The following is a 13,983-nucleotide window of genomic DNA, read 5'->3' as shown; positions in this document are numbered from 1 at the left end:
CTTGTTGTCAAGGTAACCACTCCATTAATTCTCATCCTTTCCTGATAATGTCTTCCAGGGCTCCAGAGATCATCCTTGGCTTACCCTTCTGTGAGGCCATAGACATGTGGTCACTGGGCTGCGTCATCGCTGAGCTCTTCTTGGGCTGGCCGCTTTATCCAGGAGCGCTGGAGTATGACCAGGTAAGATCAGCCAGTGATCTCGGATAATGACCCACTTTGTTGCGTCCAGGCGACGCTAATGGGCGGCATTTTGGAGGATGACGATATTTGCTTTGTCTTTGTGATTTAAGTTTCTTCTCAAAAAAAAAATAAAATTGACGCAGTTGGTAGCAGCAGGCTTGTGCAAAACTACATTTTCACAATCTATGAGTTGGTGGGTGCCTGTGTAATAAAACAGGATGCAGGCGTCTTGTGACTTGTTTTTAAAAGAGACTATTTTTAACTTGAATTCAGCATCTTAAGTCGTGTCGCAAAGCTTCAGTCGCAAAAAAGTTAGAGTTTGACCAATAATGGATTTTGGACTGCTCTAGGAAGCACCAACAAAAATAACTAAAGTATAATAAAAATTTGTGAAGAGAAAAAAAATGTATATAATGTATATCCCAAAATGCAATGAACCCCAAAATGAAACGTTTTTTTTTTTAAATTTTATTATTATTATTATTTATGTTTTTATTGTATTTTTTTTAGATCATGCTGGATCTCAGCCAAATAAATAAATCGGTCAAAAAATAATATTAATAGGGTAAGCCCAAAATTTCATTAAATTTCATTTTTAATTATTCATTTAATTATTTATTTATTTTTTACAAATCAGCCTGGGCTTATCCTATTAAAAATAAAATAAATAAAATATAATAGTAGATCATCCTTGACTTACCCTAACAATGTCATTTTGTTCATTGCTATGTAATAAAATAAAATTATTGTAAGGAAATAATATAATATGTAATAAAATAGAATCTAATATAATACTTGGAATACATTGTGAATCTTGGTGCATGTAGATAACTCTGTGAATTTACACTAATTTAAATGCACATTTTTATTAAACAATCTGGGTAGTATTTTCAGCCATCAGTAAGAGTATAGCGTGGTATTTAACTTTTTTTTTAAATGTCACAAAAATTGCGTAATATACAAAAAATAGATAGCAGATTATGCACTAGTTTTATTTATTTATTAGGTTTGTCAGCTCAATACTTCAGTACAAATATCTTCAGATAACATGAAAGATGACTCACACAGATTAAAAACGTGTGAGCGCGTTTACCGTCATGGACCAGTGCTGCCGATAAACCAGATGTCTGAGGTGGCGTAAATGGCGCTTATGACAGTAGCAAAACTAGCTGGCTGTGTAAGAATAGGGTGGTTTAGGTTTGCTGACCACAAACCCCCGAGCTGCCTGTCCGTGCCAGCAATGAGTCCAGTTCCACTCCACACAGCAGAATGTATTTATAACCGAAAGCCCCACTCACACACACACACACACCCTCTCTCTGCACTCTCAGCCTGTTCTCACTTCAGCATGCTCTGTGTTTGTGCTGCGCTTTGGCAACCCGATCATGTCACTATAACACCCCTAAGATGCCATAAACACTGCTTGTTTAACACGGCCGTCTTGAGCCTCAGCACTTGTAAAAGGAGAGGTGGCGTCATTGTCGAGAGAGGAAGAGACGGAGAGGAATGAGAGCAAGCAGCCAAAGAGGGCTTTGTGGTGGCTTGTGTTTTCACTGGTAGAGGCCCACTATGACACAGTCTTTCTGAGAAGCAACAGATGCACGCTTGAAGGCGAACGTCGGTTCACTGACCAGTAATACTCGGTTTGCCAAGGCAACAAGAACAATGGTGTTTTTACAGACTCATGCATTGATGGAGTTGAACTGCTCCTGCCTTTCCTAAAAAGACAGCGCTGCAGTTAACCAAACACTGTTTAATGCCTTTTGTCATGTTATTTGCGTTATGAAGTCATTGCAGTTATTTATAAAAGGATGCTATGGCAAACAAATCACAACAACACTAAAGCAGTTGCTTTTTTGTTTTTAATTTAAGGGATAAGGTGGCGTAATAGTTAAAGATCTGAGGTGATAACCTGTTACTACGAACCCAGGTCGAGTTAGACACATTATTGAAATCTAATCAAATGAAAAACCAGGCTCTTTTAAGGTCATTAGTCATTTCTGGAAATGTGTTTTCAGCGTTTGTTGATTAAATAATGATACCGAGGGCAATATTTGTCCCTGGAATTGATTTTTAGGGACAGTTTTATTATTTTTTCTTATAACGACGACACTGTTTTCTATTTTAATGTTTTAATGTAATTTATTCCTGTGACGCCAAGCTGAATTTTCAACATTACTCCAGGAGTCACATGATCCTTCAGAAATCATTCTAATATGCTGATTTGCTGCTCAAGAATTTTTTTTTTTATTATCATCAGTGTTGAAAACTGTTGTGTTGCTTATTATTTTTGTGGAAACTATATAAATATTTAAAATGCATTAAAATGCCATTAATATTTGATATATATATATATATATATATATATAATATAAATTATTTTTTTTTTTTATATATATATATGATCTTAATTTCTTAAGTAACCCACACTTTTGAATGATAATGTATCATGGTACAGTACTTTTTTTTTTTTTGTAAACTTTCTATTCAGATTTCTGTTTAGTGTTCGAAAGCAAATACTAGTCTAAATTGACAGCTACAGGTCAGATATGAACAGTTTAGAGATGCTAGCCTGATACCCCTGTTTTAAGTGTAGAACAGGAAATGTATTAAATGTTAGATGGCATATAAAAATCCCATTGAAATGCACTATGGGGGCCATTTTTTTTCATCCACATCGTACATTTATAGAGCGTTTATCACTTTCAGGATCATTTTAAATTTGAAAGTTACTTCCAGTGGCATTTGCCCTGATCCATGGTTCATTTCTGACCCTGTCATTCACTTCAAAGTAAAAGCAGCATTTCCTGACTAAGGTCAGCTGTGCCCTTGAGTGAGTCACTTAAACCTAAGTTGCTTTATAGAAGCAGTCCATGTAATGTGTAATGAGGTGTACTATAAATCGATCTGGATAAAAACATCAGCCAAATGGTAAAGAACGCATTTCTCAATGTTGGCTTGCCTTTTTGGTGTGAGAGGATTGACATCTGTTGTGGGCAGAAAGAGTGGCCAACATCTTGACTTGGCATCTTAACAAAGCCTTGAGTAGCAGTAGACCCCATACTGCGCTTTGTATTAAGAGTGAAACAGAGCTTTCCATCATGAAACGCTACTCAGAGCTTGAAATAACAACTGAAGTTATTTTGGCTTATTTTTGTCTCTTGTTGTGCGGTTTTTGCTGATTCATGTTGATTTGATATCATTTTTTCCTTCCTGAAGATGCACAATCACAGGTGACGTCCATTTAATATTTGATGCCAATCTTTAGTAAGCACTAGGCCTATGGTACGAATATACTTGTCAAGACAAAATACCTTTCTGAACGGTGCGTTGGTATTTTGGCACAGTTCCCTGTTGCATACCACTTTTATGGACCTGCCTATTCTAGACCAGTCTTATCTCATATTACTTCCTCTTGGAATAGTGGAAAAGAACCATACGCGTGTTTCCATGTTGTTATTCTTTGTGAATCGATTTCTTTTCAAGTACGTCGAGATGGATTTAGCTTTACTTATCAGAAACGACAATGTTGAGATCCACTAATGCTATAAATGTCTCCGCAGATTCGTTACATCTCTCAAACTCAAGGGTTGCCCGGAGAGCAGCTTCTGAACATCGGGGCGAAGACGGCCCGATTCTTCCGCAAGGAGTCCAATTCACCGTACTCCACCTGGAGACTGAAGGCAAGGGGCCGTTTATCGTCCACTTAACCAGACATTGCTGTCATAAATTTACAGCATAGCTCTCTGGATCGAGTTAACGTCTGATAAGCATTACATTTTTGATGTAAAGTTCTTATGTAATGACTTCAAACGCGCTTCTTGTTTCTGCAGACGACTGAAGAACATGAGACAGAAACGGGACTGAAGTCAAAGGAGGCGAGGAAGTACATTTTCAGCTGTCTAGATGACATTGGACATGTACGTTTTTGCTTGCAAATGCTTGTTATACATCATGAGAAGAAAAATTGAGAAATCGAAGATTGTTATTATTATTATTAGTAGTAGTAACTGTTGTTAATAATATAATAATACTATGTTATGATTAATAATAGAAATATACAGTAATAATATTAACAACACTTAGAATAATAATGATTCTAATTATAAATAATATATGATTATATTATATTTTAGTTGATATTTGTTAATGTTGTTGTTATAAATATTAATTTAATTATAATAATTTATATACAATACTGTAATTATATTGGAATTACAATATTGTATTATATTGTATGTATATATAAAATAATTAATGTTTTATTATATGAATGTTTTATAAATATGCTATATTTAAAATAATAATAATAAAAACCATAATAATAATTGTTGTTATTAATGCTATATATTATGGTTATAATATTAACAACACTTATATAAAAATATTAATATTATGATTAAATTATATATTTTAGTTAATATTATTAATGTCACTTTTATTAGATGTAATTTCTATTGATAATAATATTGATGATTTGTTTACAATAATTTAATGAACATAAATATAAAATAATGAATTATATGCTGTTGTTTTATATACTATTTTATTTTATTTATTTGTATTATCAGGTGAATCTAATCCTCAACATGGAGGGCTGTGACCAGTTGGCAGAGAAAGCTGACAGGAGAGAATTCGTGGACCTGCTGAAGATGATGCTGATGATTGATGCCGATCAGAGAATCGCCCCCTCAGATGCACTTACCCACCCTTTTGTCACTATGCAGCACCTGATGGATTTCCCCCATTGCAACCAGTATGTCCAGATTTTATTTTTTTTTACTGCCAGTTTCATTGACAGTTTTTTCTATTATGTGTGGTTGTTCTCAAGGAATGTGTCTCCAACAGTGTCCAGTCTTGTTTCCACATCATGGACGTGTGTCACTTAAGAACCAGCATGTATGATACTCTCAACCGCAACAAAGCACCCCCACTTATGAAGCCTGTGACGCTTCCAAGTGCTCCAAATATCACTGTCGCCTTCAACAAAATGCCATCTGTCCACTCTCAGGTAAAAGTGCACACTCTGAAAAGACTTGGTTTAAGTGCAAGCAAGAAAACGACAGATTGTTCCTGATAGTTGATCTATTTACCTTTCCGCTTTAGACCCTGGCGCCGTCTGCTCCACCTGTGGTGCGTCCAGGAATTCCCATCCAGACTGGAAGCGCCCAGTTTGGGTGTAACGAGTCCTTTCAGCAGGCACTCATTCTATGCCCTCCTGCTCTTCAAGGTAGTAGAAAGCACATCGTAAAATGTGATTTAAAAAAAAAAAAAGTTTGTAGCACTTCATTTTAGGGCTGCACAATTTGTCCTAAGACGTGATTGTTTCTAAAAATCCAGTGATTGTGATTTTAAAATGTGATTAAAAAACAAAAACAAAAAACTGTTGTACTTTGTAGGGTTGCACAATTTGGCCTAACTTTTTTTTAACCATTTAAATCAATATGATTTATAAAATAATCATGATTATGCTAATAATATTTTTCCTGTAAAAATAATTGTTGTTATCGTTACTACTGTTACTACTAAATTAAAATATTTAAAAAATAAGAAATAATACTTTTTAGTAATTTTACAGTACTAATATTTATGGCTGGCTTTATTTTCAAACATTAAACCTTAAAGATCTTAAAGCTCCTCTTTTGTTGACAACAGCCGGTTTATAAATGCTTATATGATTAAAGAAGAATCAATATGATTATAACATGATGATTATGATCATGTTAATTGTACTGTAAAATTAAATATTAATTTACTATGTTATTATTATTATCGCTAAAATAAAATGAACAATGACTTCATTACAGTATTTAAGAAAATTATACTAATATAATAGTTTTATTTTACAGTACAACCATCAAGCTTTTATAATAGTGGAAACCGTAGGGAGATCTCAAAGCTTCTCTTTTGTGGACAACAGCCAGTTTATAAAATTGAATGATGCATTCTTAAATGCATGTTAAAAGTGACGTATCCATATTGCAAATTTAGAATTTATTTCAATTAATCTTGTAGCCATAATTTGAATTGAATATTACTATTGATTTACAATGTAATAATACTCTGTGGTAGGGCTGTCAAAAAAATTAGAATTTCGAATATTCATCGAATTTAAAATAAAATTCCACATTTGAATGCAAAAACGCTGTATTTGAATTTCAGATGTGCGTCAGGCAGCCTCAATGATGATGTAGGTGTCGTTGCATTTTAATGTATTTTTTTTAGCCTATCCAGTTGAACCCACTGGATGCGGCGATGCTACGTTGTTCATTCAAAATATTGCGGAAAAAGAGAGCATCAGTGCAGAGATGATGTTGTTTACCTCAAAACTGAAACCAAGCCATACAGACAGAACACAGATCGCATTTTCTATAGGGACATCTATCACCGTTGCACTCACGTCTTGCACAAGAGAGCAGCATGTTTAGAAAGCCACGTAAAATTAATGTAAGTTCAACTTTTAAAAAACGTGTCTCGATTTTATAACTGTTTTTCTGCATCCCACTGCATCATGTTTTTAAATGAAAAAAGTAGGCTACTCTGTGATTTGGTTTTCGGTCCTTGTTATTAAACTATACAATTTACACAATGCTTGTTGTTTCTAATTGTTTAAGCAACGTAATTATATATGGTTTGTAAGCATTATTTTAAACATTATGCACTTTTTTCAAAGATAGTCTCTTTTTTTATTGCTTTGAAGAAACATGCATTAGTACGGTAATATTTTGCTTGATGCGCCCTCTTGTGTCCTCAGGAGAGGAGCCAAAAAATTTTTTCCTCCTAACAGAAATGATGCCTTTTTAAATTTGAATATAATTCAAATTTTGATAATATTTTGGTACAAAATTTGAATTTAGTTTTTCAGCCAATTTGACAGCCCTACTCTGTGGAGCTGAATTTGGTTGCTTTACTCTACAGGAATCCATTCAAACCCAAATCAGCCAGCAGGATATTCGGTTAGAATGGAGAACACTCTTCCTCTGGTGACCCAAGCCCCAGCTATCCAGCCTTTACCCATGAGACCAGGAGTTATAGCACAAGTAAGTCCTCATTTCGCAAGATGGTGTGGAAAAATTATGGAAAACAGCCGAGGGTTGTTATTCACATTGACATACCAGTTTCGATATTAAACTCGAAGCCAGATACATTACAAAGGTTCAGCATTGTCCTTTTTTGACCTTTCAGCAGCCCTGGTCCAACAGAACTCCACAGATCCTGGTGCCAGCTTGGCAGCAGGTCCCACCACCTGCTACGAGCTTGGCATCCGATACAGTTGTTGGACCGCAGAGGCGAGGAGACTGGGGGTAAGATCAAAAAGGAGCCGCACCTCAAAGATCATATGCTGACACCACCACATTTCGGTGACCTAAAATGTGTTGTTTTTTAATCTGTTAAAGGAAAGTGCGGCCACACAGCAGCCATTACAGTTCGGTGATGCCCCAGCCTATTGTTCCCAACCAAATGGCTGTGTCAGCCCATCAGCCTATAAACATTGGCATTGCTCATGTGGTCTGGCCTCAGCCTGCATCTAACAAGAGGAACAAACCCAGTCAGAACAGGTGGGCAACAGTCTACAATCAACAGCCTGCATTCAAACCTTATGATACTCTTGTTAGGCAGCTCATTTGGGGTTTTACTCTGTTTCACCGAAAGGCAAAGTTGAGTTGATTATTATCATTTGTGCTGCTTTTTAGGAGTATGAATGTCTCGCACTACACGGACACACAGCCCTCAGTGTGTCCGTCACCAAAGATGGCGAATAGGTTGGCGAGTGCAGAGCCACAGCCGAGCTCTCCTGACAGAGAGGTGCAGGCCCAGGTGAATCCTGAACCGGAGCAGGTGGAGGAGGAGGATAGCTGTAAGGCGGCAGTGGCCAATCAGCAGCGAGAGTCTATTATTATCAGAGAGTCGCCCAGCCCGGCAGTAAGCGTCATTAGCATAAGCAGCGGCACAGATGAAGAGGAACAAGCACAGAGGTGCTCCCTTAACAAGTGAGTTGAGCATTCATTGTGCACAAGTTTTAGTGTTTTTTTGTTTTGTTTTTATGCAGTAAAAAATACAGTAATATTGTGAAATGTTATAACAATTCAAAATAACGTAAATGTTTTCTATTATAATGTTATAAAATGTATATTATTCCTGTAATGGCAAAATTGAATTTTCAGCTTCATTTCTCCAGACTTCAGTGTCACATGATCCTTCAGAAATCATTCTAATATGCTGATTTGCTGCTCAAGAAACATTTCTCATTATTATCAATGTTGAAAACAGTTGTGCTGCTTAGTATTTTTGTGGAAATCGAGATACACTTCGATGCATTTTTTTCACACAAATAGAAAGTTGAAATTAAGGCCGTATGAAATCCATTTTATTTTTTTCCAAATTACGTTTGTTCCACTTTTTCTGCATTCCTTTTTTTTTTTTTTTTTTTCTCTCACTTTTAATTTCTCTAGACTTAATGGTTTTAATGGTTAAATTTAATTGTATTAATCCAAAAGCATGTCTAATTAACTGAAATCAGGAAACTTACACAATTTAAGAGCAGTTTAATAAAAGTTTAACAAAAATTACATTTTAGGGCCCTATGAAATACGTTTGATTTTTTTTCTCATTCAGTTTTATTTTTACCGAATTCTATGTTTTCCATTTTATTTTTCTGGATTCCATTTTAGTGGTTTAATTACATTTTAATAATCCAAAGCATCTTTAATTAATTAACTTAAATCATAGCGCCATATCAAAAGAACAGCATTTATTTCAAATGATAATCTTTTGTAACATTTGTCAATTTCTTTACAATTTTCTATATTTTTGATCAATTTAATCCATCATTGCTGGATAAAAATATTATTTTATCTCCCTTCTCTAAAAAAACAAACAAAAATGCTACTTTAAATAATCAGCAACCTGGCAGAAGTGGTGTGAATTATTTCAATCACAAACAGATTAGCCAATCATAACGGAGGTCATTTGCATATAGAACTCTTAAAGGTGCAGTTTTACCCTCTTTAATTCTGAGGGTCAGTGACAGGGTAAATTTATGACTTTTTGACCAAGTAGATTTCAGGTAAATAAACAATATGCTACAAAAAATTCTGTCAATTGTGGACTAAAATTTCAGATTCTGTTTAGCTTGCATACATATGGTTCTCTTAGCTAAATTGAGTTGTGTGTGTTCTTTGACAGGTGTAAGGGCAGTCCGGAGTGTGAGGCATGCACAGGCTCTCTGAACATGGAGCGAGTGTGTTCCCTCAGCAGTCCTGATAGCAGTCTGAGCACCAGCTCCTCAGCCTCAGCACAATCCAGCCCCTCTCCATGCAAAAGACCCAGCAGGTGCGGTATTTCATTTTTAAAACCAGTAGAACTGTGAGGTGAGGTTGAGTCTACAAGTATATTAATGCACTTTGTTTTCTTCTGTGACTTACCGCAGTATATCGGAAGATGATGGCCATGGAAGTGGGTGTGAAACAGTAGACGGTTCGCCCCCTTCAGACTCCTCCCTAGGGCCCCACGACAGCCCCTTCCCTGAAAGACGCTTCCTGACCAATCAGAACCAGAACCAGGAACCCCAGGCCAGGCGAGGACACCCCAACACAGTGCTGAATAAACCTGCGGTGAGGACCGTGGTGGTGCCGCCCATGAGAGTGCTGAACAATAACCATCATCTGAACAATGTGCAGCACACAATCGGCACAGGTATGGAAGAATAAGTCCAGTTGTAGGTTATCAGAAACATGTAAAAGTTTCAGCAGTTGTTGGTGCTTTGATGTTTTCTTAAAATAACATTCTGGGTTTGATAGGCTGTTTTGTACTAAGAAAAATCATTTTAATTTGTCTTTCATAAATAATTCTAATATGCTGATTTGGTGTTCAAGAAAATCATCATCATCAGTGTTGAAAAGAGTTGTGCTGCTTAATATTTTTGTGGATAATATTTCTGGTACATTTGTTTTCAAGATTTTGATGAATAGAAAGTTCAAAAGAACAGCATTTATTTTAAATAGAAATTAGTGCTGGACGGAATGACCTAAAATCAAAATCACAATTAATTGAATGCTTGACCTTTTTTATTTATATTTTTGCCCTCATAGTTCATTAAAGGTTTGTACTATAAGTATACTCGCTATTAAAGGTGGGATGTTTTTTTCTAATGAAAGAGTGCATTTCTTATCTTTTGTGATTTTAAAACAATTAAAAAGAAACAAACTATTTATGGTTATTTATTGAATATTTCGAACAATTGAAATCAAAGCACACATTGCTTGAAAAGAAATCTTATGAAAAAAGTCACATTTCAGTTTTATTGTAAAAAGCACGTTTCCTAAAAAAATGAATAGAAAATAACTATTTTGCATTTTTTGCAAACAAAATAAATGAATATTGCCATGTCAAAAGTAGAAAATAACCAGCATCCCTTGCCAACAAAATACATTTTAAAAACTGTAATGTGAAAAAAAGTATAACTTGTATCTCTTGTAAATTAATATTTTTAAATAATGTAATTTGAGAAGTGGAAAATAATAACATGCATCTCCTGTAAACAAATGTTTTAAATAATGTGACTAGAACACTGATTAAGAGAGAGAGCAGGGCCCCATCTCAGTGATCTTGTCCTGTCACTCTACAAGTACTTACTCTAGGTTCTTACTGGCCATTCACACAGAACATGTCTTTGCGTCTAAAACTGCGAAACGCAGCGCTCGGGAATGATTTAAAAATAAGCACAGCGCAGAATACCTATTCCGCCATGTTGCTGTCAAATACAAAAGTTGCCATGCCAGCCTACTACTGTAAACAAATGTTCGCAATGCTTGCCCCGCCTCTTGGGTCTTCTGATTGGTCCACTGATAGTTGCGCTGCTTGTAAAAGTTTAAATTATTTTAACACGCCACTCACGTGCGAGATGCTGCATAAGATGTGAGCTCAATGGTCGTTTACATCCGTATAGCGCCCACTATGCACACAGTAGCATGTTTTTGAGGAAAGTATTAAAAGGATTAAAAAATGAAAAAACCGACATGGGAAAATTACGTCGGTTAGAGGTTCTGAATTTTTGTTTTGATTACTTTCCGATTAATCGTCCAGCCCTAATAGAAATAATTTGTAACATTATAAATGTCTTTACTGTCACTCCTGATCAATTTACTGTATCCTTGCTGAATAATAGTTTTATTTTTATAATGGTATTAATTTCTTATTCTTATTATATGTTTTAATGGCTTTACATGACATGAGTTTGGAGTATAAATTTGCAAAAACTAGTGCTTTCTTCTCCTTTTATTTGTGATATAGAACTAGAGCTCTGCACAGGCCTAAAATATAGGCCCTAGCCCGGCCCTGGCCCGAGACGCTCAGGCCCTAGCCCGGCCCGTGTCCGACAGCTTATCAGAATTACCGACCCGAGCCCGTCTTCTTTTTTTTTTTTTTTTTTCTTCTCCCAAAACAGCTTATACTGTTTCAGCTATTAAAATACTTCAGTTTTGTATTAAATAGCAAAGTGATTGTATTTCGTTTCGTTATTTTATTAAGTTCATTTAGAAAAACGTTGGAGCATTTTTTTTATTTGTTAAATGTATTTTTTTTTTTTTTGTTGTTTTTTAAAGTGACGACCAAGCGGCCAGCGGCAGACAGTGAGTTGATCATAGCCTGTGTTTGATATATTTAGCCTTCTCAAATTATCACGACTAAAATGAAATCTTTAGTTATAAAACAGCTCCACAATGTTAGTTTAAAGGCTTAACCTAGGTTAATGTGCCCTGATGCATATCCAGTCGTTTGTGCGGAGAGCAAGCTGAAGCGCGCTTTACAGGACATGGATGCGCCAGAGCGATGACTTGCATTGGAAACATTTCAAATATGCTGTCATTTTTGCTCATAAAGGTAAGAGTAATAGGCTTCATTGTTCGGAACTGTAAAGGGCCTACTTTTATTTGTGTGCACTCAAAATATCAAAAAAACATACAATAAAGACATTAAATAAAGGGGAAAAACGTTTCGGTTTTGAGCAGGAGCGCTTCTGAAAAACTCTAAAGGCGCATCCATAAGGAGACAGCGAGTCAGGATCATCATCCAAAATGCAGCTTTTCCCGAAGCATTGGGAACTTTTATTAGCAACCACGTCAGGTCCTGACGGGCTTGCAGACCTCTATATAGAACATATTTAAGTGTCACATCTATATTTTCAAAAACATGTTTTAACGTGTATCCTAGTGTGATGCTATGCTAAATAGATAAATTTATTTTCTTTGCCATTGGACCACAAAAAAACGGTAGAAGAGCTGAACTACTTTTGTCAAACCCAGAATGTTCCTAGTGCAAATTAATGTACAACTGTTTCATGAAATGCTATTTGCATTTTACATCCACAGCTCAGATTTTACATAGCTACTTAGCGAAAACGTAAACTTGACTTGCTTCGTCCTGTAGCTTTTGACAGTTGCTGCTCGTTCAGATCTAGTTTTGTGAAACTGTTGTTTATGATCTATACAGACTGGTTTCTCTAATTTTTTTATTTTTTTTCCCCAGTCTCAAATTGGGCCATTAATACAAAGTTCCTTCTACACAACCAGTTTTTTTAGTGTGGTCACAGCCAATGTCTACTTTACAGGTCATAGGAGAGAAACAGGAAGTTGTCACAGAGGCTATCGCAGGTGATTATGGGTATAGCGTGCACTGCGACCCAGTGTCTTGTGCGCGACATCCCAGTGTTGAGTGAGACCCTTTCGGTTTGAGCTTCCTCTCCCATACCTGATCTCTTCATTCCCGTCTTCATTTTTACTCTGCGTGTTGACTGCCCTAAATTTATTTACTTTTTTTTTTTTTTGGAAAATATTTCCCCAGCCTCCCCCTTTCGTACCAAAGCATATCTGTCCTGTTTCCTACGTGGAGCCAATGCTTTGTTTTCGACGCATGCTATGAAAGAAATATTGCTGGAGCGGTAAACTCTTTCAGATACTTCTCATGGCACTTTACCCAGGCAACATGTTTGTTTTGGGGTGTCCATGGAAAGTTTGAGGAGAGTTTATGTTTTAGATACATTGCTATCTAAGTTTGTTTTATAAGTTTTCAACCTCGCAGTTCATACTTGTTGGTTTTGATGTTTAATTCATTTTCTTTTGAACAGAACGTCAGTGAAAACTGGCAGTCGATTCAGTTCGTACAAGCTGCAGTTCTTGTGCCAAACTGCAAATGTTAATTTATATAAGCTGAAGATTTGCATTTAAGTTTAGTCATCTTTCTTAGGCATTTTATTTAATGATCGCTCACTTTTTGGTCCTTTCTACTCTGCAGTCTTAGAATCATCCTACCAGTCCAGAGGTCGCTGCGGCCCAGGACGACTGAGCCACCTTTCCACACCCACGCTGCCCCGCCAGCAGAAACTGAGCTCTTCATTCCAGCCACAGCTGCCAGGCTTTGGCCAGGTATGTCTTTTTGGCTTTTCTCAGTAATACTGTACAAATTGTAAATATAGAGAATTGCTCTGTGGTTCATACTAAAAGTTTGATATTGAGATGTACCAAAAATATTGATGACTCACCCTGAATTACACACATTGTTGTCCAATCAAATGCTTTAGAATAAGAATGTCCCACTCACTAATACCACCTGCAAACTAAAAACTATTGGCCTATTAAAAAAAGAAAAGAAGAAAACGAATGTCGCCCTATAATTTTGTTTTAGTCCACTTCTGATTACACTTGGATATCCATCCCAAGAAAAATAAAAGATTTGTCACTACTTATATACTTAGATACTTACTGATTTTAAACAAGAAATACGTTGAGACTTTCAGTTGCTATTT

General features: G+C 36.0%; 1 protein-coding gene across 1 annotated transcript in view; it reads left to right on the top strand.

Moving 5' to 3' along the window:
* Nucleotides 1–13,983, top strand: part of LOC306868182 (homeodomain-interacting protein kinase 3-like) — a 38,262-nt gene that overhangs the window by 19,253 nt on the left and 5,026 nt on the right. Inside the window, exons 3-15 of the mRNA XM_079414249.1 lie at nt 59–182; nt 3,746–3,865; nt 4,016–4,102; nt 4,754–4,938; nt 5,031–5,193; nt 5,289–5,412; nt 7,101–7,222; nt 7,368–7,486; nt 7,580–7,741; nt 7,877–8,173; nt 9,369–9,515; nt 9,613–9,878; nt 13,473–13,603. Coding sequence (XP_079270375.1) covers nt 59–182; nt 3,746–3,865; nt 4,016–4,102; nt 4,754–4,938; nt 5,031–5,193; nt 5,289–5,412; nt 7,101–7,222; nt 7,368–7,486; nt 7,580–7,741; nt 7,877–8,173; nt 9,369–9,515; nt 9,613–9,878; nt 13,473–13,603 — 2,047 coding nt within the window. The remainder of the gene's footprint in view (nt 1–58; nt 183–3,745; nt 3,866–4,015; nt 4,103–4,753; nt 4,939–5,030; nt 5,194–5,288; nt 5,413–7,100; nt 7,223–7,367; nt 7,487–7,579; nt 7,742–7,876; nt 8,174–9,368; nt 9,516–9,612; nt 9,879–13,472; nt 13,604–13,983) is intronic.

Source organism: Barbus barbus, assembly GCF_936440315.1.
Source record: "Barbus barbus genome assembly, chromosome: 50".
Classification (NCBI taxonomy): Eukaryota; Metazoa; Chordata; class Actinopteri; order Cypriniformes; family Cyprinidae; genus Barbus; species Barbus barbus.
Note: the sequence above shows the minus strand (reverse complement) of the source record. Positions and strands in the feature narration are given on the sequence as shown.